Raw genomic sequence first — 21,538 nt, 5'->3', positions numbered from 1 at the left:
GCTTTTGTAAACTTAACAGTTGAAAGAATAAAAAGAAAAAAATTGGCAAAGACTGAGTGACAGCACAGATTGTAGCAAGAAATGACTTTATGTGGCTCTCATCTCCTTTACTTTATAGTTCTGTGGTATGTTAGGACTGATGCATAACCTAGTGAATTCTCTAATCCTTACTTTCTGATTATGGGGTAATTTTGAACGTGGAAAGAGACCTGGAGTGTGATATCCTTCATCTATTGCTGTCTTGTCTTTCCTGAAGCTCAGATGCCACCCATACTGTTTCCCATTTTTATACTAAGTAAGGCTGAGGCAAAGATCCAAAGTTCAGAGCAATGCAAGAGAGAAGAAAGGGCGCCTGATATGCTGGAGGGCCCAGAAAGGCTAGCGAGACACACAGGATGGAGCAGACCTTCTCTTCATGTGGCCTGATAGTAACACCATGAATGTTTCCTGATCTTTTCACTACCAGGAAGAGAGGACAGAGAGAGTAGAAAGAGGCAACATAGCTCATTTGTTCACTCATTACTCACTTACTCAACTAATATTTATTGAGCGCTTATAGTATGCCAATCACCAAGGTTAGTTCTGGGACTGTGGAGATGAATAAGTCACCATCCTTACCTTCAAGGTGTTTCAGTCTAGTGGGGAGAGATTTAAACTAGTAATTAAATTCACTAAAGTGATTATTATAATGGGGAGCAGCTTTGAATAGAAACAACACAGATGTGGAGCCCAAATTCACCCTGTTTTGAGAGCTTAGTAACCCAGAAGAAGGGTGCTTAATGCCTTTGATATCCTTTCTTCATCTGTTAGGAAAGGGGAACATCTTCTAACTTGCAGTTAATGTTTGTGAGTGGCCAACAGAGGGCTTGGCATTCAATAAATGGTAGAGTGTGGATGTGCCTCAGGAACTAATGCAGGCCTCAGGGCAGTGGGTCCGCTGAGTCCTAGTCACAAGTTACACGTGCAAGAATGGCCTTCACTCGAACGCTGGGGCGCTGGACTAGCAAAGAGTGCCATTGTTGGAATTTAGTCCTTATCTCCCAGCTTTCACTGTCACTGGGTGGTAAGATTTTAAAGGAAAAGGAATTTGGCTGACAGCTCAAAAAAGCCCATTGTCATTTTTGTTCTTGCCCAATTTCTGACACTTTAATGAGTTCCACATGATTCACATTTTGACACTTAGCCCCTTGTTTGCTTGAGTAACTGTTTCTCTAGCCTCCTTACCTTCTAGGCCTTCCATATCTTTTCCTCTTGCCCTTCTCTCTACTCTCTGGTTTTATATTTTGAAGTCATATTATATATTATGATACAGTATATATTAATTGTAAAAAAAAGTTAAATAGAACTTATTTGGTCATTGCTGCCTATCTGTGAACTCAAAGCTATTGGTTAATGATTGTGGAGCTCTAACTGTTAGGCAGCACACGTTTTATGCATTATATCAGTGCTTCTCAGACTTTAACATAAATATGTAGCACCTGGGGATCTTGTTAAAAGGTAGGCTTTGATTCATTTGGTCTGGGGGTAGAGCTCAAGAGTTGACATATCAAGCTCCTGAGTGGTGCTGCTGGCCCATGGACTGCATTTTGAAGAGCAAGGCGTTGTATCATTAGATTCTGCCAACACTATGAGGTATTATTTTCCCCCTTTTACATACGTGGAAACTGAAGGTTAGAGGAATTTGGTAATTTTCTCAAGGTCATGTTGCTAGAAACCAGCGGAGCTCAAACTCTAAACCCAGTCTGCCTCTTGGTATAGTGTATATTACCTGGGCTTTGGAAATATCCTACAAAACCCAAGAATGATCCATTGCTACCTGAAATGCAATTTATACCTTGTTATTCTTTTTCAAGTGCAACTTCTTTTTCATTTTAATTTCTCTTTATGCAAGATTGTGTATTACATGGTGATTCAGATGTGTTGGTTTTGTTTCTAAAGATATGTAAAGCTTATTATGATTTATTTGCCAAAATTGTAGTTTAGGAAACATGGTGCCATTGATGTAATCTGGGTTGAACACAAGGGGAAACTGCTGGGGAAGGATGCATGTGAGGAAAGGAAATCCTCAGGCTGATTTATTGTTTAATGCTCAGCGTACACAGTGTGCTACGATTTTCACAGGCTAATGGAAAAGGACACAGTCCCTGTCCTTAACAGATCAGATATGCTTTAAAAAACATTTTGACCTTTTTTATAAAATTAATATGGTTCATAATAGAAATTTGAGCTACGGAAATGTAATAGAAAAAAATCTAAAATCCCACCTATTGGGTTTCATTACTTTTTATTTTTAAATTTTCAAAGGATACGTCTCGAAAGGGTGAGCCCCAACCACATTTATATAAAACAGTAAGAGTTCAATGTGGTGGTATCTTGCCATGAATAGTTTAAACACTGTTTTTGGTTTTGAGGGGCAGCGGGAGTAAACGGGGCCCAGTTAGGAGTCCCCAGAGGATTTAAGAAATGTGACTGCTCTGCTTGAGTCAGCTGTGAGTTTCGGGGGGGCACGGCACAACTTTGCTAAGGGTCTCAGAGCTTAGCCCGACCCGCGCAGCTGAGGACTGATGCTAATTGCTCTCCCAGCCACCTGGGCCTGGCTCACCGGCGCATGCGCAGTGTGGCCGCCTGCGCTCCGGGGGCGTCTCACCCGCCTATTTCTCCCCCGAAGGTTTCTTTGCGATCAGAAAAGCGTTAGGATTGCGACGAGGAGCAGTTACGAGTCTATGAGGGAAACCGTCTAAGTGAAAAACACCTGGCATCGAAATAGGCTCAGGGGTTAGGGGCAGGTTCCCGCAGGCGTTTCCCCACACACTTTTAAGGTGCCAAAACATCCTTACCAGCAACTAACTTGGAGAAACAGTAATTATCTCAAGGAAGAGAATTCAGGGGCTAGAACAGAAAGGGGTGAGGGGTGACGATCTCTAAAACTTTAAGCACTGCGCTCTCAAGATGCTTTGGACCATTTTTTCGTTTCTCTGGGGAGTACAGGGGCCCTAATTAATCCTTTACTCCCCTCGGACCCTTTAAAAAATTTTATGTAGCCATCGAGGGGTCTCAGTAGGAGACCCCTCTGTATTAGTGTTCAGCCCCACTCTCCCCAAACCGGGAAGCCAGCCCGAGGGAAAACTCCCTGGACACCTGCGGGCTCTTAGTGGGCGGGGGCGCTGGGCGCCCCCCCTTCCCGCCGCGGGCACAGACCCCAGGCCGGGGCGGCGGCGCTCTCCCACCGCGCCTCTTGGGACTCGCAGACGGCAGCGAGAGCGGCCGGCGCGCTGGGCATGCTCAGTCGCCGGGCGCCGGGCTCGCGAGTCGGAAGCCTGTGCGCCGCCGCCGCCGAGCCGGCCGGGGCGCACGGAGAGCGCGCGGGACTCGCTGCAGCGGCGGCCGGGCGGCGGAGGAGCCGGGCCGGGACTGGAGCCGAGCCCCGCGCGGAGCCCCCGACCCGCCCGCCGCGGCGCCTGCTTCCCCGCACCCCCGCAGGGCAGCGGCGGGCCGCGGCTGGCGTCGGCGGGGCGCGGAGGAACCGCGGCGGCAGCGGCCCCATCCTCGCCGCCTGCCCCGGCCGGGCCGTGTTCCGGAGCCGTCGGGCATGGAGCCCTGGAAGCAGTGCGCGCAGTGGCTCATCCACTGCAAGGTGCTGCCGGCCAACCACCGGGTGACCTGGGACTCGGCGCAGGTGTTTGACCTGGCGCAGACCCTTCGCGATGGAGTCCTGCTCTGCCAGCTGCTCAACAACCTCCGGGCGCACTCCATCAACCTGAAGGAGATCAACTTGAGGCCTCAGATGTCCCAGGTAAGGAAGCCGGCGCGGGCGCCTCCGCCTCCAGCCGGCATCTCCCATTAATCATCCGGCTAATTTCTTTGTGTAAATGCAAACGTCTAGGTGCGCTCAGCTTGCCCTGCCTCCCAGCCTTCTGCTTTGGGAACCGCTTCGGCTTTTTGTACCTTGGCCTGGAATGGTTTGGGTGGTTTAGGTCTTCAGCTGAATGCTGAAGTCCTGCGTCCGGAGACGGTAATGAGGATTTCGTAAAGGCTTTCTGCGAGGCGGGAAAAAATAAACTGTCTTAGGGTGTCCTTCACCTACTTTTGTGTGTGTGTGTGTGTGTGTGTGTGTGTGTGTGCGCGCGCGCGTGTGTGTGCGTGTAGGACAACAAAAGGAATTTGCTCCAGCTCTTTTATAGTAACAATGGAGAGGGATACAGGGAGATGATGGGGGTAATTTTGCTCTTATTCTGTTCTTTTGCTTTGCGTGTCGTCCCCATGTTTTCTTGAAAGAGGAACCATGACATAAATGATGACTCTAGGAAGTGGAGGGCGTTCCGGTACCGTTATCTGTACGGGAATGACACTGGTCAAAGGGAGGAAAAGGGAGCACCGTGCAGCGGTTGCTCCCGAAAGCCCCCGGAGCTTGTGGCCAGCTGGCCAGCGAGGTTGTGTTTACAGCTTCTCCGAAGCCATGTGGGAAGGAGCGAGTCCAGCCTCTCAGCGGCGACAGGAAACAAGTTTCGCTAAGACCTTCTGCTTTGCCTTCGTTCGGTGCTTGCTCAGGTGGTGTGGTTGGTGCACGCTTGGCTCCTGTGGCTGGAGCTTTGCCTGGCGGTGCCTCTTCGAGGGGTTAAAAACAACTCTGGAAGGCTGCATGCGTCCGAGTCCACTCAAAAGTCACGGCTCAGAGGAATAGTAGTTTTTTTTTTTTTTTTTTTTTTTTGGTCCCGTCAGAAAGTTTCCATTAGGACAGATCTTGAACACGGTTCAGCACATCTCTTTGCTTTTTCCCATTATATAAAAAAACCACGTTCAACTTAACAGGGAGGAGGAGCCCCCTTCCATGACATTTTATCACTACTCCAGAATGATAGTTTCAACCACTTAGCAACTAGAGCAGTGCCTTTTACAGTAGAATTGACTCATAAGATTAAATAATCGTGGATTTAAAGTTAGAGCACACACATTCATCTCTTCATCTTGATGTCGGTGTTTCATCAGGGGCCCTCTGCACCCCAAATTCTATATTCCTCGCCTATCCTGTCTTCAGTCAGCTGGTTAGCAGTCCCCAAGACAAAACAGGCTTGTAAGTGGTGAGAACCATATGATTTCAGAAGTGGGTAAATTATTTCATACTTTTCCATAATCCTGGGTGGTGATTGCTAACTCTATGGACCTCTTCAAAGTTGTCTCAATTCTGGATATCCTGTTAAGGGGTTAACAGACATTTTCATTAAATTGGAAGTTGTTGTTCTGAGCAAAGTTCTACTGGAGCTGCACTTGGCTATCAAGTTTACAGATCACTATTTTCCACCTGGCCAGTAGCCTCAGGAGGCAGTGTGGGTCAGGATGGCTTGGCCCACCAGCAGGGAATACAGTATTGTGTGCACTTCCTGAAACTTCAGTTTCCTGGAACCCTCGGGGGCTGTTCAATAAGTTGTTCCTAATAATCAATCTCTCTGGACAGCTGAGAATCTCCCTCTTTTGATCTTCTAACCTTTATTTGATTGTTAACAATGGATGAAAATATTTTCAAATGTGATTTTGGTCTTTGTAGAATATATTTGTAATATAAATTTTTGGTGACTGAGGATAATCATTGTAAGTATCACTAATGAAAATGGAGCACAGCTGATACTCTGAGAACTGAAATCCCTACTACTGGGGGTACCACAGTGAACACATCGGGATCCTTGCCCTGTAAAGGAATTACAGCACTGTGCTATCAGATAAGCTACTGGGTTATAATGAGGTAAACAGCTAAATGGCTTTCCTTAGGCTATTTTGCTTTTGGATTCTTAAATCTGTCCAGCCCTGAGCTTTCTGGTTCCAAATTCAATGCAGTTTCCTCTGTAATGTCCTGCGAGTGAGGGCTTTTCTCAAAAGTGAACCCTGGGAGGCTACTGCCTGAATATGGTGATGTCTGTTGTGGCTTCCTTCTTGGTTCTTGACCACTTTGCAGAGAGAGAAGGTGGCTGAACAGCTGAGTCTGTATTATACAGATTGTTGTTAAATCCTTAAGTGACACTTACTAACGGTTTCATTAAGCAAGGTGATCTATTTAACATGCCTACAGTGCTCACCTATAGGTGTTCACTAGTAGTAAAATTAAACCATTTTGTTTTTTTGCTATTGTCATATAAAGAGTTAGAAGGTTACAATGAAAAATTTAAAACAATTGTAAGGTCCATAAACCCCTTTGGGCAGACCTCTCTATTTCTGGATCTAACTTCTGTCTTTCTAGCTGCTTCTGGTTCTAAGGCTCCTACCCCATCAGCAGTATTCATGGTATGGTAAATAACCTGGTAACCCAGTGAAATCCTGACCTGCATCCCATCAGACTTGATTCTTCTGAATTTAGAGATGTCATTACTATAAAGGCTTTTGCCATTTCTAGTGTCTACGAGTCCTTCTGTCCACCTGATTTAGGTTCTGTTGAAGATGATATTAATTTGAATTTCTTTATAGCACATGATCTTCCAAGCCAGGAAATAACTATAAAGTCTCACCTCAGAGTTTTGTTGCATTTGAGACTGTGATGAACAGATGTTGACAAAGGGAATTTTAGTTTGTTGATGTTTTGCTTATTGGCTGTTTTTAATTATCCTGTAACAGGCTATACAGTGAGTAGCCCCTTTTGATAAGAGTATCTCCAATGAGTGTGATTTCTACCATTCTCTTATTGTTAGCCTTCTGCCTTGTTTGCATTAAAAAACCTGCAAATAATTTCTCAATTATATGTTCGAATCTTGAGGTCTTAAATTAATAATCCTTCAAAATAGAATTATAAATGGGATCCCAGTCTCCAGTTGTTCTTCCTGGCTGTGCTACCCGTCTTTTTAGTCTTGCTATATTAGGAGGAGGAGGAGGATCTTCTTCAGTTCAAAAATACATATAAATATATATATTTTTTTCATTTTTCTTTGTTTTAGAGAGAGAACACAGGGGAGGGAGCAGAGGGTAAGAGAGAACCCCAAGCAGGTTCTGTGCCTGATATGGGGATTGAACTCACAAACCATGAGATCATGACCTGAGCTGAAACCAAGGGTTGGATGCTTAATTGACTGAGCCCCCCAGGGGCCCTGAGATCTATCAATGAGATTATCTTAATCCTACTGTTTTGTAATTTAAAATTTTTCTTTATTCTATGTCTTGGGATGATAATATATTTGAATTTACTGACCATTTGTGTATGGTATGGGTAAACTTTGAATTGTCTTAAAATGAATTATTCAGGCTTCCAGGGTTCTTTCAACAAATATCTGGTTCTGTGTCCTAGGAACTGTTGTAGATACTGGCTTGGAGTAATAAACAAACACAACAAAATCCCTGCCCTAAAAGGATTTATATTTTAGTGGGGGAGATGGACAATAAAGAATGAAATGGCCATATAATGTCATATGAAGAGATTTCAACCCAGTAAGGGTCTAGAGCAAAATATCATTTGATTTTTTTTTTTTTTTTTTTTTTTTTAGAAGGTAGTCAAGAAAGGCATCTCTGAGGGGATAACAGGTGAGCAGGGACCTGAAGAGAGTGAAGGAATGTAGAAATATGGGTGTTTTGAAAGAAGAATATGCCTGGCAAGGGAATACCAAGTGCAGAGGTCCTGAGGTCAATTAAATGGTGGGTATACTGGAGGAAAAGCAAGGCCATTGTGACTGGAGGAGAATGTGGGAAAGAGTGGTCACGATGAGGTCAGAGAAAATAGGAGCCAGCTTTTTAAGCCTAATGTGTCATGTAAGGACTTTGACTTTCACTCTGAGTGAAATGGGAAGTCCCCTGACCTGACTTACCTTTGAACAGGGACACTCTGGCCACTGTGCTGTAGAACAGCAAGAATGGAAGCCGTCAGGTTCATATAGTCACTTCGGCAAGAGATGATGGCAACTCTGACCAGAGTGATAGCAGGGCAGATGGTGACAAATAATTAAGTTCTGGATATATTCTGAAGGGAGGGGCAGTAGTTTATTTTATTTTTTTAATGTTTATTTATCTTAGAGTGTGGGTGGGGGAGAGGGGCAGAGAAAGAATCTTAAGCAGGCTCCATACTTAACAGAGAGCCTGGTGCAGGGTTCAGTCTCATGACCATGAGAACATGACCGGAGCCGAAATCAAGAGTTGAACACTTAACTGAGCCATTCAGGTGCCCTAGGAGTTTATTGATGGAACCAGATTATGTGTATGAGAAGGGAGGAGCCAAGAATGACTCCAGAATTTTGGCTTAAGAAATTGGAAAGAGGGAGTTGCTATTGCTGAGATGGGGAAAACTAGAGCTAGGATAGCTCTGGGTGGATGTTAGAGGAGGGGGGAACTTGGAGTTAGTTATGTTTGAAATGCCCTGTAGACATGTAGGTGGAGAGACTGAGCAGGCAGCGGAGAAGTTGGGAATGTAGATGTGAATTTTGGAGTCGGGTATAGGTGGTATTCAAAATCATGAGATTGGATGAAATCACCCAAAAAGTAGTGTTTAGAAAGAAGAGGTCAAAGGAGGAAGCTATTGGGCCTACCCGTGTGTCAAGGGTAGAAAGATGAGAACCAAAAAGGAGCTGAGAGAGAATGGCCATGAGGCAGGAGGGAAGTCAGCAGAGTGTGGTTTCAGGAAACCAAGCCAATAAAGTGTTTCTGGGAGACGGAGTGAGCAGACATGTCAATGCTGCTGATAGATGAAGTAAAACAAGGATGGAAGATGGCTGTCAAATGAAATATTTTGGTGATTTGAGAGAAACAGATTTGGTGTGTGATGGGCAAACACCCCATTGGAGAAGAACAGGTAGGAGGAGATGATCAGTACAGAGGGCTATACCCCTCTCCAGGAGTATTGTTGCTACGGTGGTGGCTTTTAGGGAAAAGAGATCTAGAGGGTTATTTTCTTGTCCAGTAGAATTTTAATTCTATACCTACTAAAAGAGCTCTTTTAGATTTAGATAAATTTTATCATGTGGAAGTCTTGTATATGTATGTGTGAAAAAATATGTGTATAAGAAAATATAAAACTTAATGTGTTCCTAAAAATTTTCACTGATTGCTCCTCTTCTGAATACCATATCCCCATTTCCTCTCAGTCTTTGTTAGTTTTCTTTTCTTTTCTTTCTTTTCTTTCTTTTCTTTCTTTTCTTTCTTTTCTTTCTTTTCTTTCTTTTCTTTCTTTTCTTTCTTTTCTTTCTTTTCTTTCTTTTCTTTCTTTTCTTTCTTTTCTTTCTTTTCTTTCTTTTCTTTCTTTTCTTTCTTTTCTTTCTTTTCTTTCTTTCTTTTCTTTCTTTTCTTTCTTTTCTTTCTTTTCTTTTCTTTTCTTTCTTTTCTTTTCTTTTCTTTCTTTTCTTTCTTTTCTTTCTTTTCTTTCTTTTCTTTCTTTTCTTTCTTTTCTTTCTTTTCTTTCTTTTCTTTCTTTTCTTTCTTTTCTTTCTTTTCTTTCTTTTCTTTCTTTTCTTTCTTTTCTTTCTTTTCTTTCTTTTCTTTCTTTTCTTTCTTTTCTTTCTTTTCTTTCTTTTCTTTCTTTTCTTTCTTTTCTTTCTTTTCTTTCTTTCTTTCTTTCTTTCTTTCTTTCTTTCTTTCTTTCTTTCTTTTTCTTTCACCTCTGAGCATCAAGTGTTGGTGATACAGCATTTCTAAAAGAGTATACTAGTATTGTCCCCAGGATTTCCTTCCAGGCTATTAACCTGCAGTTGGGGTTTTAATGCTGTTCCTACTTTTTCAAAAAAGGCAAAGAGAACTCTATTTTTGCTATACATAACTGTACATAGTTTGAAAAACCATGATTATGTTAATTTTAGCATTAAGGTGTACATTCCAAACACATGCCTATACTCCCCCGAGATGGTGCTGTGTGAAGATGATTGGGTTATACTGAAGGGAGGAAAAATGGCGTTCGTTGTCCGAAAAGAGTGCTGTGCTCTATTACGGTTTTGGTCAATCAATTCAAAATAATGTCATGGCTTCACAGAAGTCACTAACCTCTTTGCCATTTGTTAGATTATTCTTTTGGATAATCTGTCAGCATAATGTTAAACTTGATACCAATGTTAAGGCATATTAAGGCATCTTAAGGACTGATTCTGTAGGATACTTGATGGCTTAACCTGCGCTCTCTAGGAACCAGAGCCTGAGATAAAGGATTAAAATGCTGAGACATTATTGGTGGTGAGGTATAATCCCATGCCTACCAGGGTGAGGAAAATGGGAACGTAGTTTGGTGTTTTTCTTGTTTTTTGTTTTTTTGGTGGGGAAAATTATATCATGTTTGTAATGCAGTTTTGATTCAGTGTGGATACCAATTTCCTCATTTTCAAATACAACCCTTTTCAAAATTATTTTTCTAAAACTCTCTATGGCATTTAACATGGCCTTTTCTGCTGCTTCTGAAACTCTCCCTTGATTACCACCACACTACACATTTCCTCATTCTCTCATGACTTAATATCTCCTGTTTCCTTTGCTGGTTTCTCTTTAAACATTCTGAGGAAATTTGAGTTGCCCCTTTCATTGTCTTTGTTCATATTCTCTTTCCTGTATCCTGTCATGTCACTGTAGTGTTACCTACGTTTCATACCTCGGTGGACTCCAAATTCACATAGCCTGTACCTGCCTGCTTGACACCTCCACCTCTGTTGGCACAATCATTTCATGGATGGAGTGCGGACAATCACATGATGAACTTCATTGTGCAAAGTTCACCCCCAGCAGAGTGAAGGGTGAGCTTGATGGAGCAGAACTGGGCATGAACAGGGCTGCTGCTGAAGTTCAGTCAGGGGAGGGAGGGGCCGGTGAATGCCATGGCAGAGAAAGGGCAGGACAGGAAGGCTAGAGAAGGACAAAAAGATGGACATGATGGAGAGTTGGAATGGACAAGGCTTTGGGGCCTCTTCAATGCAGTGAGAGTCAGGAGTATCTAGGATGAGCCTCTTTCTGGGGGGATTTGGGAGGGAGGGTAATATAGAGGAGGTACAGATTTCAGAGGGAGAGGGAGTGCATTCAGTTTTAAATGATGAGTTTGAAACTATTAATAGTTACCTTTTGTATTCTCAGTGTCAAGTGTCATATTCTCCTACTACTCTTTTCTTTCTGGCTTATTCTAATACCTAAACTCCAACAAGCTTTTGAGCTCCTGCCACCTCTTCCCTGCCTTCATGTCTTCATTTCCTTCCTCCTGATTTTAAATACTGCAGCCATTATGATACCAGTTTCTCTTGATTTGCAATACTCATTTGAGTAAAGTGCAACCCTGGTTAAATCCAGCTCTCCATTTACTCCTGCCTGCAACTTGGCTGCTGGATCTGATGGAGGAAAAACCTGTATCACTCAGACTATTCTCACTTTTAATTCATCATCCCTAACCACAGCAGGCACCTAGGCTACCCAGCTTTACCCAGTGCTCTAGACCAGATGTTCTCAAAGGACGGTCTGGGGACTCCTGACCGGGCCATAGATAACTCTAGGAGTTCCGTAAGGTCAAACGTCTCTTTTATAATTAAGACATGATTTGTCTTTTCTCTAATTTTCTCGCAGTTTTATAGTGGAGTTTTTCAAAGGCTGCATGACGCCACTGATGTCATTGCTGAGGTGGACCATGGATTATGGGCTTGTAGATACTTTAAAGATTTCTCAGTTGAGGATTCTAATATGTTAAATGTTGATAGATGTGACCCCCACGAACAGAAGCTGCTGAGGCTGATCAATAATGGCCAGTGTAATAACATCCTGGGACCGAAAAGTTTGGGAACTGCCCTAGACCATTCACTTTCCGACTCACCCAGATGACCACTTGTGCCTTTTTTTTTACTTCTTTTAATTGTAGTTGACACACAGTTAAATTAATTTCATGTGTACAACATAGTAATTGGACAAGTTTGTACACTATGCTGTGCTTGCCACAAGTGTACCCACCATCTGTCACCATACAACATTATTACAATGCCATTGACTATATTCCCTATACTATACCTCTCATCTCATCCCTGTGACTTACTCCTTTCACAAGTGCAAGTCTGTATCTCCCACTCCCTTTCACCCATTTTGCCCATCCTCCCACCTCCTTGGTACCTTTTCTTGTGGAAACCCGTTCACCTTTGTCTCCACTTTTCCCTCTCTTCTGGTGACCTTGCTTCCTGCTCAACTGAGAAAACAGAGGATCGCTTCCTCAGATTCTCAGGTTCTTGCATCCGTGCCTATAGATGGGGCTTTCTCTCATGTTCTATGGGCAGATTATCAGCGTTCCCACAGCCATGGTCAGTCCCTTCATCACTCTGTCCCCGTACTTTCCTGCATCTTCAGTTCTCTGCTGAACCTTTCCATTTGAATGCACATATGCTGTTATTTCCCTCATTTGATTCAGAATGTATTTTCAAGGTGGAGCTGCAAAAGCTTGCTTGGATATTGGGTGTGATGATGGAGAGTGACCGAGGTTTCCTAGGGTTTACCTGAACTACTGGGGCAAGTGGTCAGTCAGCCTCCTTATAACTGTCCAATGATTCCTTATGGACAATGGGATAAAATCCAGATTCCTTAGTAAGCATGCAAGGACCTGTCGTCTAATCCTGCTCCACCGCTCAAAGTTTTCTTCCACTCTGTGCTTGTAAACTTTTTGTGGCTTCTCAAATGAACTGTGCTGTTAAATGTCCTGGGTTACTGCATGTGCCCCTTTCTCTGCTTGAAATGCCCTTATTTGTGTGATTGAAGATTCCATTCAAGAGTCCCCCTGGCTGATCACCTGCTGCTTTGTGCCCCACCGTATAGTGTACACAGGTGGAGCATAGCCCTCCTTGTACCATCTTGCAGTATTTTGTGGCCCTTTCCAGGCTGTGACCTGCTTGAGGCTGCCATAGGCTTATTCATTTATGTACATCTCTAGAAATTGACACCAGGACTCATACATGATACACCCAAATAGGCATAAAGTAAATTCATGGATGGATGGGAAATGATGACTTTGTTTACTACCTTTTCAAATATATCTATACGTCTTTAAGATGTACTTGGCACTGTGTCATTAAAAACCAAAAACGTGTGGGGCACCTGGGTGGCTCAGTCAGTTAGCGTCTGACTTAAGCTCAAGTCATGATCTCACGTGGGTTTGAGCCTCGTGTCGGGCTCTGTGCTGACAGCTCAGAGCCTGGAGCCTGGTTCTGATTCTGTGTCTCCTTCTCTCTCTAACCCTCCCCACCCATGAGTGCGCGCGCACGCGCTCTCTCTCTCTCTCTCTCTCTCTCTCTCTCTCTCTCAAAACTAAATAATAAACATTAAAAAAAACCAAAATGGGTGTTCATTGAGTGACATTACTAATAACAGATAACATTGTTTCATGAGTTACCACCTGAGTGATTTAAAGAAAGTGTCTAGACCTGTCTGCTTCCTCATTTCTAAAAGAGGCATAATAAAGGAACCTGCCCCCTACTGTGGCTGCAAGGGCTGAATGAGTGAATTAGCTCTGTGACTGGCACATAATCATTCAGATTTATTGAGTATTTGTTTTTACTATGATTGTCACTACTACTTCTGCAGAAACATACAAGGCAGAGTGTTTACACCTTCCATGAAATATCTCCTTGTCACACCAATGTGAAACAATCACTTATCTTCATGAGGTACATGGAGCTACTCTCCAAGGCTAAGAGTTTAGTAACTTATACTAACAGGTAGTTGTTGAACAGTCTTGTGGTGAAGACAAGATTAGAATTAGAATGTTTAAAGCAAAGTGAATTCCTTTAGCAAGGCTATTGGTACATCTGAATGTGAATTGCAGTGAACCGACACCCCCCTCCATTGTTCTTTTGTAGCCTTTGCTTGGAGGAATGTTCTCAGATTGGTTTTGTGGTTATCAATAATATCTCTATACTAGTTATTGAGTAATAGTTTTGGTTTCAGGGTATTGAGTATCAACTGGTTAATTTTATACAGTTGTCATCCTAAGCAGTGTAAAATGGGAGATAGACCTCTGATAGGTATAGATGGTGAAAGGAAATAAAATCAGGTAGAAAAGCTGAGGAAAGGTAATGAGAGAGCAGGAGGATGAGTGTAGCTGGTCTTTCTTGGCCTTTTAATACTGTGCCTGGTGACACCTGGTCCTGAGCACGTGGTATTTTGCATGCCTATGTTTATTTCCCTGGGCAGCAGGAACACCATTGTTCTAAATGACATGCTTTCAAATGGTTGTCTTTTCTCCCTTTCATTATTATAACCGTTCTTGTAAATTCACACCTATTAGCTGTTATTTAGAATACTCTATTACCCCCTGCTCCCCCCCAACTGTTAACACAGATCCTGCATTATATTAAGGCTAGTCGCAAGTTTGCATTCTGCCTTCCCCCAATCTTCAGCATTTAGTGGACAGAACCATGAACAGAAAAGTAGATAATTTTTTTGTAGAAAATTATTTTAGAATCGTATTTTGTACTGCTCTCTGAGTGTGCTTTCAAAATATGTGTTGCAAGAATTGTAGTTAGCCTTTGAGTTGCTTGCTTAACAGGAAGCCAGCAGGATATGCTACTCACATGGGAGTTCTCTAAAGGGTCAATTAATATGGAATAGTCAATGAAACACTTGATACTCACCTTCCATGATTTTCAAAGTACTTGTCTCAAAATAGATCAGTAACAGCTGGCTTGAATAAACAAGCATCATGCCTGTGCCCACTAATGTCCGCAGCCTTTTCCTGGGAGCATGGGGGCAATATGGTTTAATGAAAAGGCTTTAGGCCAGGAGTCAGGAGACCTGAATGAGAGGCCCAGCTCTGTCTCTAACATGTGGCCTTACCAAATAACTGCTTTTCTTTTTCTCTGCCTTCCATACTTACAGCAAGAACAGCAAATACTGACATACCAGTAATATGCTGAAGAGCAGGTAAAAATTTTTTTATACATGTTGAGAGCTCATTAAGGAGGCATTATAATTTCATGAAGAGAGCTTTGGGACAAGACAGATATGTTTGAATCCCAGCTCTGGCATTTGATAAATTTGGGAAAATTATTTTAGTTGTTGAGTCTCCGTTTTCTCATATTAAAGGCAAGAAATAGTAAAACCTACTTTGCAGGGTTGTGGTGAGAAATAATATTTGTAAAATGCTTGGGGCATAGTAGGTATTCAGCAAGATTTTATTTCCTTCTTCCTCTCCCACATCCTTGATCCTCCTAAGTCTAAGAGCCAGGAAGAACAAGATCTTATCACTGCTCTACAGAGAAGGAAATTGAAATGTGTACTGGATAAAGGACTTTTCTCAAGGTCACACAGACAGGAAGTGGTGAAGACAGGACTTGAGTCCAATTGTCCTAATTCCAAATGCAGTGAAGTTTCCCATTCCTGCTACCAAGCTGAGTGGTTAGATGGTGAATTGCATGAGGAAATGACTAGGAAAATGCTTGGAAAAAGCAAGGCCTGCCCTGCAAGTACAAAATTACATTGTATTATTTTGCACTGAAGTTTACTACATTTAGAACAGAAACATCTAGAATAATGAAACCTGTTTTCATTTATTTTAGAGTCAGATTAGTTCACGATTATTTGCTTTTTGGTAATTTCATAGCTCTTAGTTTGGTTTTGTTTTTATGGGAATTTGTGCATATGAGTTCATTGATTAAGTCATCAATTTGTCTACTAAATATTAGGTTTTGTGGTAGAAACAGAACTCAAAGGTAAATAAAACTCAGTCCCTGATCCTGTGTGGCTTTTAGTCTGTACAGCATGGATTTTACTTCAGACATGTCCTTATAAAACAGGGGGTGGGATGGGAGACCGGAGTTACAGTGAATGAGCACGGCGTATGCTTGGTAGGGGGTAATGCTCTCTTGGACTCATTGTTAATTTTGCTGATGTGCAGGGAATGACATGTTCATGTGTTTGCATGGCTCAAGATATTTCTGTCCTTTCCACAGACATTTGTCCAGTACCTCCTATGTGCAGGACACTGGAGTGCTAAAGCTAAATCCTAGGAACTTTGTGCTTTTGTAGAGCTGGAAGAAAGTAGATTTGACCTTGGAGTCAGGTCTTGCAAGAATGCAGAGACAATAAAGTAAGTCATCAGATGCTGCAAGGCAGGTGCAGAAGTGCATGCAGCTGGGTGAGCGAGATGAGACCAGGAAGAGGACAGACCTGAGTGGTTACAAGAGAGGAAGAAGGCTTGAGAAACGGAGTGGGGAGAGTGTGTGTGAGACAAAGAATGTGCAAAGACATTCAGACCTCAGTGATGTCCCCAAGAGGACAGTTACTCTGAGCAGTGATGGAATATCCTCCATGGCATTCATACTGGAATATGGCTGCACCATTTGCACCTGGCAGGAAGATATTAAGTCATAGGACTTTGGTGTGTGGCCTGGAATATCAGATGATGGCCTATTCTCTTGAATATCTTAAACATTGAGGGAGTAGACTATAGTCAGATTGCATAATAGGCATCTAAAGCCATGTCCAAAGCCTGTTCTTGCTCTGTCTGGAAGCTCCTGACTTGCTACCTCTCACTCCCTCATACCTAGTGTACCATTCAGTATCCTTCCAGTGCTCTTTAGTTGACTGATACCTCTTCCTTCCTTGGTCCATTTGTTCTTAGCTGTGTGTTCCTGAGTCCTGCTCCAATACGTTCTTTCATCCCCAGTTCCCTTCACCTTCTGTGATGTCACATGCGCCGGTGACCCCCACCCTGCAGTGCCCTCCTCCACTGACTTTCCTGCTCTTGCCTCTAAGCTGAAGAGAGCTGTTGGAGAAGCTTGCTCACCAGTGGGTTTTTACTGCCCAGCCTCACTGCACCAGCTGCTGTGTACGTCACCTCTTTGCAGTGCTTTCTGTGATCCTCTAGGCTTCTTATTCCCCCCAGTGAGGTCCAGCTCTCTAAATCCCAGACATTGAGTCCCCAACTCTCCCTCAGTCCCCGCAAGTTCACTTGATTTTTATCATTACCAGTCTTCTTGAGTCTTATCCTCAGTCTGTCCCGTTTACTCCCCATGATGGTGACCACTGTTACTAGAAGTAGCAACTGTCCCAAACTTTACAAATTATTGCTGCTTTCTTGGGAGAGAGTTTTGGGTCTTGAAGAGTGTGTGTTTAGTAAGTTAGAAGCCCAGAGAGGACCGGGTGTTATGAAAACTTTGATTCTGAGAAATTGGGTACTGCATGCTAGACCTACTCTTCTTGGTTTGTGGTCTCCAGACCCCAGTGGTGTGCTCAAGTGAACATCCACCAGTGAACCAGAAACCTGTCACCTTTTTCACTTCCCAGTGGCAACAAGGCTGCCTGTCCCCTCTTGCAGCCAGCTTACAGCACCTGCTATTTGCAAGACTTTTTTTGCAAGGGGGTTGGGGGGGGGCGGTTAATTAATATAACTTAATCATGTGTGCGGTACCTGACAGAGAAAGGATAATTCTGCTACTTATTGATACTACAAAATGTAGATTTGGCAGAAAAGTATTAAATTCCCTGGCATTTGACCTTCAAATGTGAAAAGGTATTTGTTGGCTAAAGGAAGTTAGTAAGCTTAGGCCATGGTCAGTGACACAAGAAATGCTTGAGTTGAGATTATTTATGATGACAGAGTACTTGAAAATAAAACCTTGTGTTTTCCCGTAAACTGTACTTGGGGATTCAGTAGAATATAGCAGTTCCTCAGTAAGGAAGAAGCAGGAGTTGAAATCTCCGGAGTTCAGGATGAGGACTAACATGGAAAATTTGGGCGCTTCCAGAGACCCCATTTAAGGGGAGAATGTCAGAATTGTGGTTAACATCCATTTCATACCTGTAAATTCTAAAATGTGAAGCTGGACTCTTGGGAGTATTTATGTGGTAGCTCTGATGGTTAAATCCTTATTAAATATCCATCTTTCTGAATATATAGTTCCATTTAATGACCATAGTGAAGAGTAACGAGAAATTTGGTAAAGGATCTGTTTTTTTTTTTCCCTTCCATGTTTAAGAAAAATGGTTCACCAGTTTCCATGATGCACATGAATTAACTTGTCACCTATCGAGCTAGCCCTAAGCTATTTGACAAGCTTGCCCATGTGGCATCACCTAAAGCCTTGCTGGGTTTTAAATAAATAAATGGAAAAAATGTGTTTAATAGTAATAATACCCTCACCTCTCTAGAGAAGAGATCAAATAGATTTCTTATATTCCATGTAAATGCAATACGTTAAACTTCATTTACGCTACCCATTAGAGGGTTCCTAGATTCTGACTTGAAGACTAAGAACTTTTCATTTACACACTATTCTAATAAACTTGTGAAGTAGTGTTGTGTAGTGAAAAGCACCTGGGCCTTGAATGCATCAGCCTGGCTTTGGGTCCTAGCTGTTCCACTTATAATCTTGGGCAACCTAACCACTCTGATCTTCTCTACATTTTTTCCTTTTTGCAGTGTTTTAGGGATGAAATTAATTATAGTAATGCACATTTGGTGTTTGGCACTTAGGTACTCAATAAATATGCCATTCCTTTTCATTAAGCCTGTTTTTTATTTTTATTTTAAGCCTGTTTTTTTTTTTTAATAAATCCAAGAAGATTACATGTTGCAAGTTAAAATGCGGAGGAACAGCTGAAAGTTAAATGGACAGTAGTAAAAAACCATAAACCATGGACTCAACTCAAAAACTATATTAATCTTGGACTATGGAGAATCCTGCCAAAGTAGCCCACATACTGCACTAGGCTGTGGGGAAGGATGGTCCTGTTTGAATGGACCATTATAGCAACTGATTGTGTTGTTCAAAGAGTTCTACAATTATGGAGCTGGAAAAGTCCTTAGAGGTAATTTTAGCTCTGCGCCTTGGTTTTAAAAATTGGCTGTCTCAGGCCTCTGATCTGTGCAATGATTTGCCCAAGGTTACCTGGTTTCCTGAATAACAGGGCATTACTTTTCTTAGAATACTTAAGACCCAGGCCCTCAAGGGAAGTTTGTTTGTGTATTTATTTTTAAAGTGTTGATTTATTTTGACAGGGAGCTAGCACCAGCAGGGGAGGGGCAGAGAGAGAGAGAGGAGAGAGAATCCCAAGCAGTCTCTGTACTGTTAGCATGGAGCCTGACATGGGGCTCAAACTCACAAACCACAAGATTGTGACCCGAGCAGAAGTCAAGAGACCCTTAACCGACAGCCACCCAGCTGCCCCCTCAAGAGAAGTTTAAATCATGTTAATAATTAAAAAAAAATTGGGGAAAATTGGAAAATACTTGAACTTAGAATTTATGTGAAGTACTTATAAAGGTCTTACTGTCTTGTATTCAGCTGTCTCTGCTTTGCTCTCTACCTTCCTCTATCCATCCATCCCATGGATACAGTAGTATAGGGGAATCCGTGGGGATGGGAATACAAGGTCTCAGATTTTAGAGCTCAGAATGTCCTAGAAGAATTGACAAAGCATTGAAAAATGATTACAGTTGACTCTTTTTTTTTTTTTTTAATTTTTTTTTCAACGTTTATTTATTTTTGGGACAGAGAGAGACAGAGCATGAACGGGGGAGAGGCAGAGAGAGAGGGAGACACAGAATCGGAAACAGGCTCCAGGCTCTGAGCCATCAGCCCAGAGCCCAACGCGGGGCTCGAACTCACGGACCGCGAGATCGTGACCTGGCTGAAGTCGGACGCTTAACCGACTGCGCCACCCAGGCGTCCCTACAGTTGACTCTTGAACGACACGGGAGTTAGGGCATTGACCCCCACCCCCCCCACCATCACCCCTGTGCAGTTGAAAATCTGTGTATAACTTTTGACTTCCCAAAAACTTAACCACTAATATCCTGTTGATCAGAAGCCCTCCTGTTGATTAACACATATGTATCACACTATATTCGTACAATAAAGTAAGCTAGAGAAAAAAAATGTTAAGAAAATCATAAGGAAAATACAGTGCTATATATACATGTATTCACAAAATCTGCATGTAAGTGGACCCATGTACTTCAAACCCCTGTTATTCAATGGTCAATTATAAATAATAAAAATTGTGAAATGAGATCTGTTGCTTAAAGGAGTAAACCTCCATCATCCAGAAACTGAACCACACACACTCAGTTCCTAAGAGAATTGAGGTTTTGATCTTTTAAGCCAGATAATGGTGTTTCAAATTCCCAGGAATACAAATATTTTTGGCAACACCAAAACAAGTTATTTCTCCTAAATCATGAGTTCCGTGAAATTGCAGTCCATTTGCTCTTCAGCTTTGTTCTTAGCTTAGTACCTGGCACAGAGTGAGAGCTCCTATGAGTGACTATTGAGTAACTACTGAATCCCTGCCACCAACTTTAATATTGGTTGAGCAAGAACGCCAGATTGTCCCTCATCTTAATCACAGGATGCAAAAAAATATAATTCACACCCCGCCAATTGTCTTGCAGTGGCAGGCAGCATGGTGTATTGAAAAAACATGGACTTGAGCATCAGACAGGACTGAGTTCAAATCACACCCCACTAGTTGAGCAACTGCAGGCAAATCCCTTAATCTCTCAGCATCCTAGTTTTCTTGCTTGTGAAATAGGGATGATCCCTCCTCTATAGTGTTTTGGAGGGCAAATGCACTCCGAGGCAAAATGGCATCGCACTGGGGGCATGGTAGGCACTTAGTGATAATGTGGGATTCTTTCCTTCTCCCACCTCATCTAGTCTTTGTGTGGTACAGGGCTTTTCCCACAGTCCTTTTGAAATAACATCTTGTTGGTCTTTGGCACATTTTTCTCTTCTGTTGTATTCTATCTTCAGATATTTTATTTAGGCTAATAGAAACTAGAGCCCTTAGAATATTAGGACTTTAAAAATAATTTAACCTACACAATTTCATCTCCCTGTTGGCGATTTCATATTTGACTGCTGTGCTGTTAAAAAGAGAAAACACTCTACCAGGAATTGGGAGACTTGGATTCAAATCCTGGCTTTGTCACTAATTAGCTTTGTGACCTCTGAGCCTCTTTGGGCTCAGTTTCTCTGAACCTTGATATTTCTCTGTGATAAGCAGGGATTGGCGTTGTGTACTGAAAGGAACTTTACAGTTAAAGTTACCGGCTTTACAGTTAAAATATTGTGTGTGCTACTAATAAACTGTATGACCTAGGGTAGGCCCTTTCATTTCTCCCTTCCCTTAGTGGCCTCCAGAGAATAACATGATCTATACTGTAGGTTGTTTTGAGGATTAGATGAGATAATCTTCAACAAGTTCCTGCCTCTCAGCTTTGCACATTGTAAACTCTTAATCAGAAAGTGGCAAGGACAGTGCTTCCACTAATTACAATTATAGGTAGTATTATTAATGTTTGTTTCTGTAGATAGTTGAGCGATCCATTAAGAGAATATAATAATTATAGCTGAAGAATTGTAGAAAAGACTGAGTAATTTTCTCAGGATCACATAGGAAGTGCTAATGAAATAGTATGCAGTTGTAAAAAACAATGAATAGTCCACTTGATATACTCCCTGTTTCTGTAGTCAGTCACTTGGATTACTTCCAGTTCTTATCTTCTATTTTTATTAAAAAAATTTTTTTTTAAGTTTATTTAGAGAGAGAGAGAGAGAGAGAGAGAGAGGGTGGGGTAGGGGCAGAGAGAGGGGAGAGAAAGAATCCCAAGCAGGCACAGAGCCTGATGTAGGGCTCG

At 42.3% G+C, this 21,538-nt stretch overlaps 1 protein-coding gene across 2 annotated transcripts in view; it reads left to right on the top strand.

Moving 5' to 3' along the window:
• Window positions 1–1,512: 1,512 nt before the first annotated feature.
• The window catches only part of VAV3 (vav guanine nucleotide exchange factor 3), a 364,842-nt gene continuing 344,816 nt past the window's right edge, over window positions 1,513–21,538 (top strand). Inside the window, exon 1 of one of the 2 annotated variants that reach the window (XM_045033232.1) lies at window positions 1,513–1,632. Coding sequence is in view for 1 of the 2 variants with exons in the window: in XM_011285035.4 (XP_011283337.1) it covers window positions 3,590–3,793 (204 nt within the window). In the remaining variant the exon portion in view is untranslated. Of the gene's footprint in view, window positions 1,633–3,446; window positions 3,794–21,538 lie in introns of those variants that run through there. The other variant, XM_011285035.4, reaches the window with a different exon arrangement.

The sequence above is a fragment of the Felis catus genome, chromosome C1 (assembly GCF_018350175.1).
Source record: "Felis catus isolate Fca126 chromosome C1, F.catus_Fca126_mat1.0, whole genome shotgun sequence".
Lineage (NCBI taxonomy): Eukaryota > Metazoa > Chordata > Mammalia > Carnivora > Felidae > Felis > Felis catus.
This window is presented reverse-complemented; position numbering and strand designations above follow the sequence as displayed.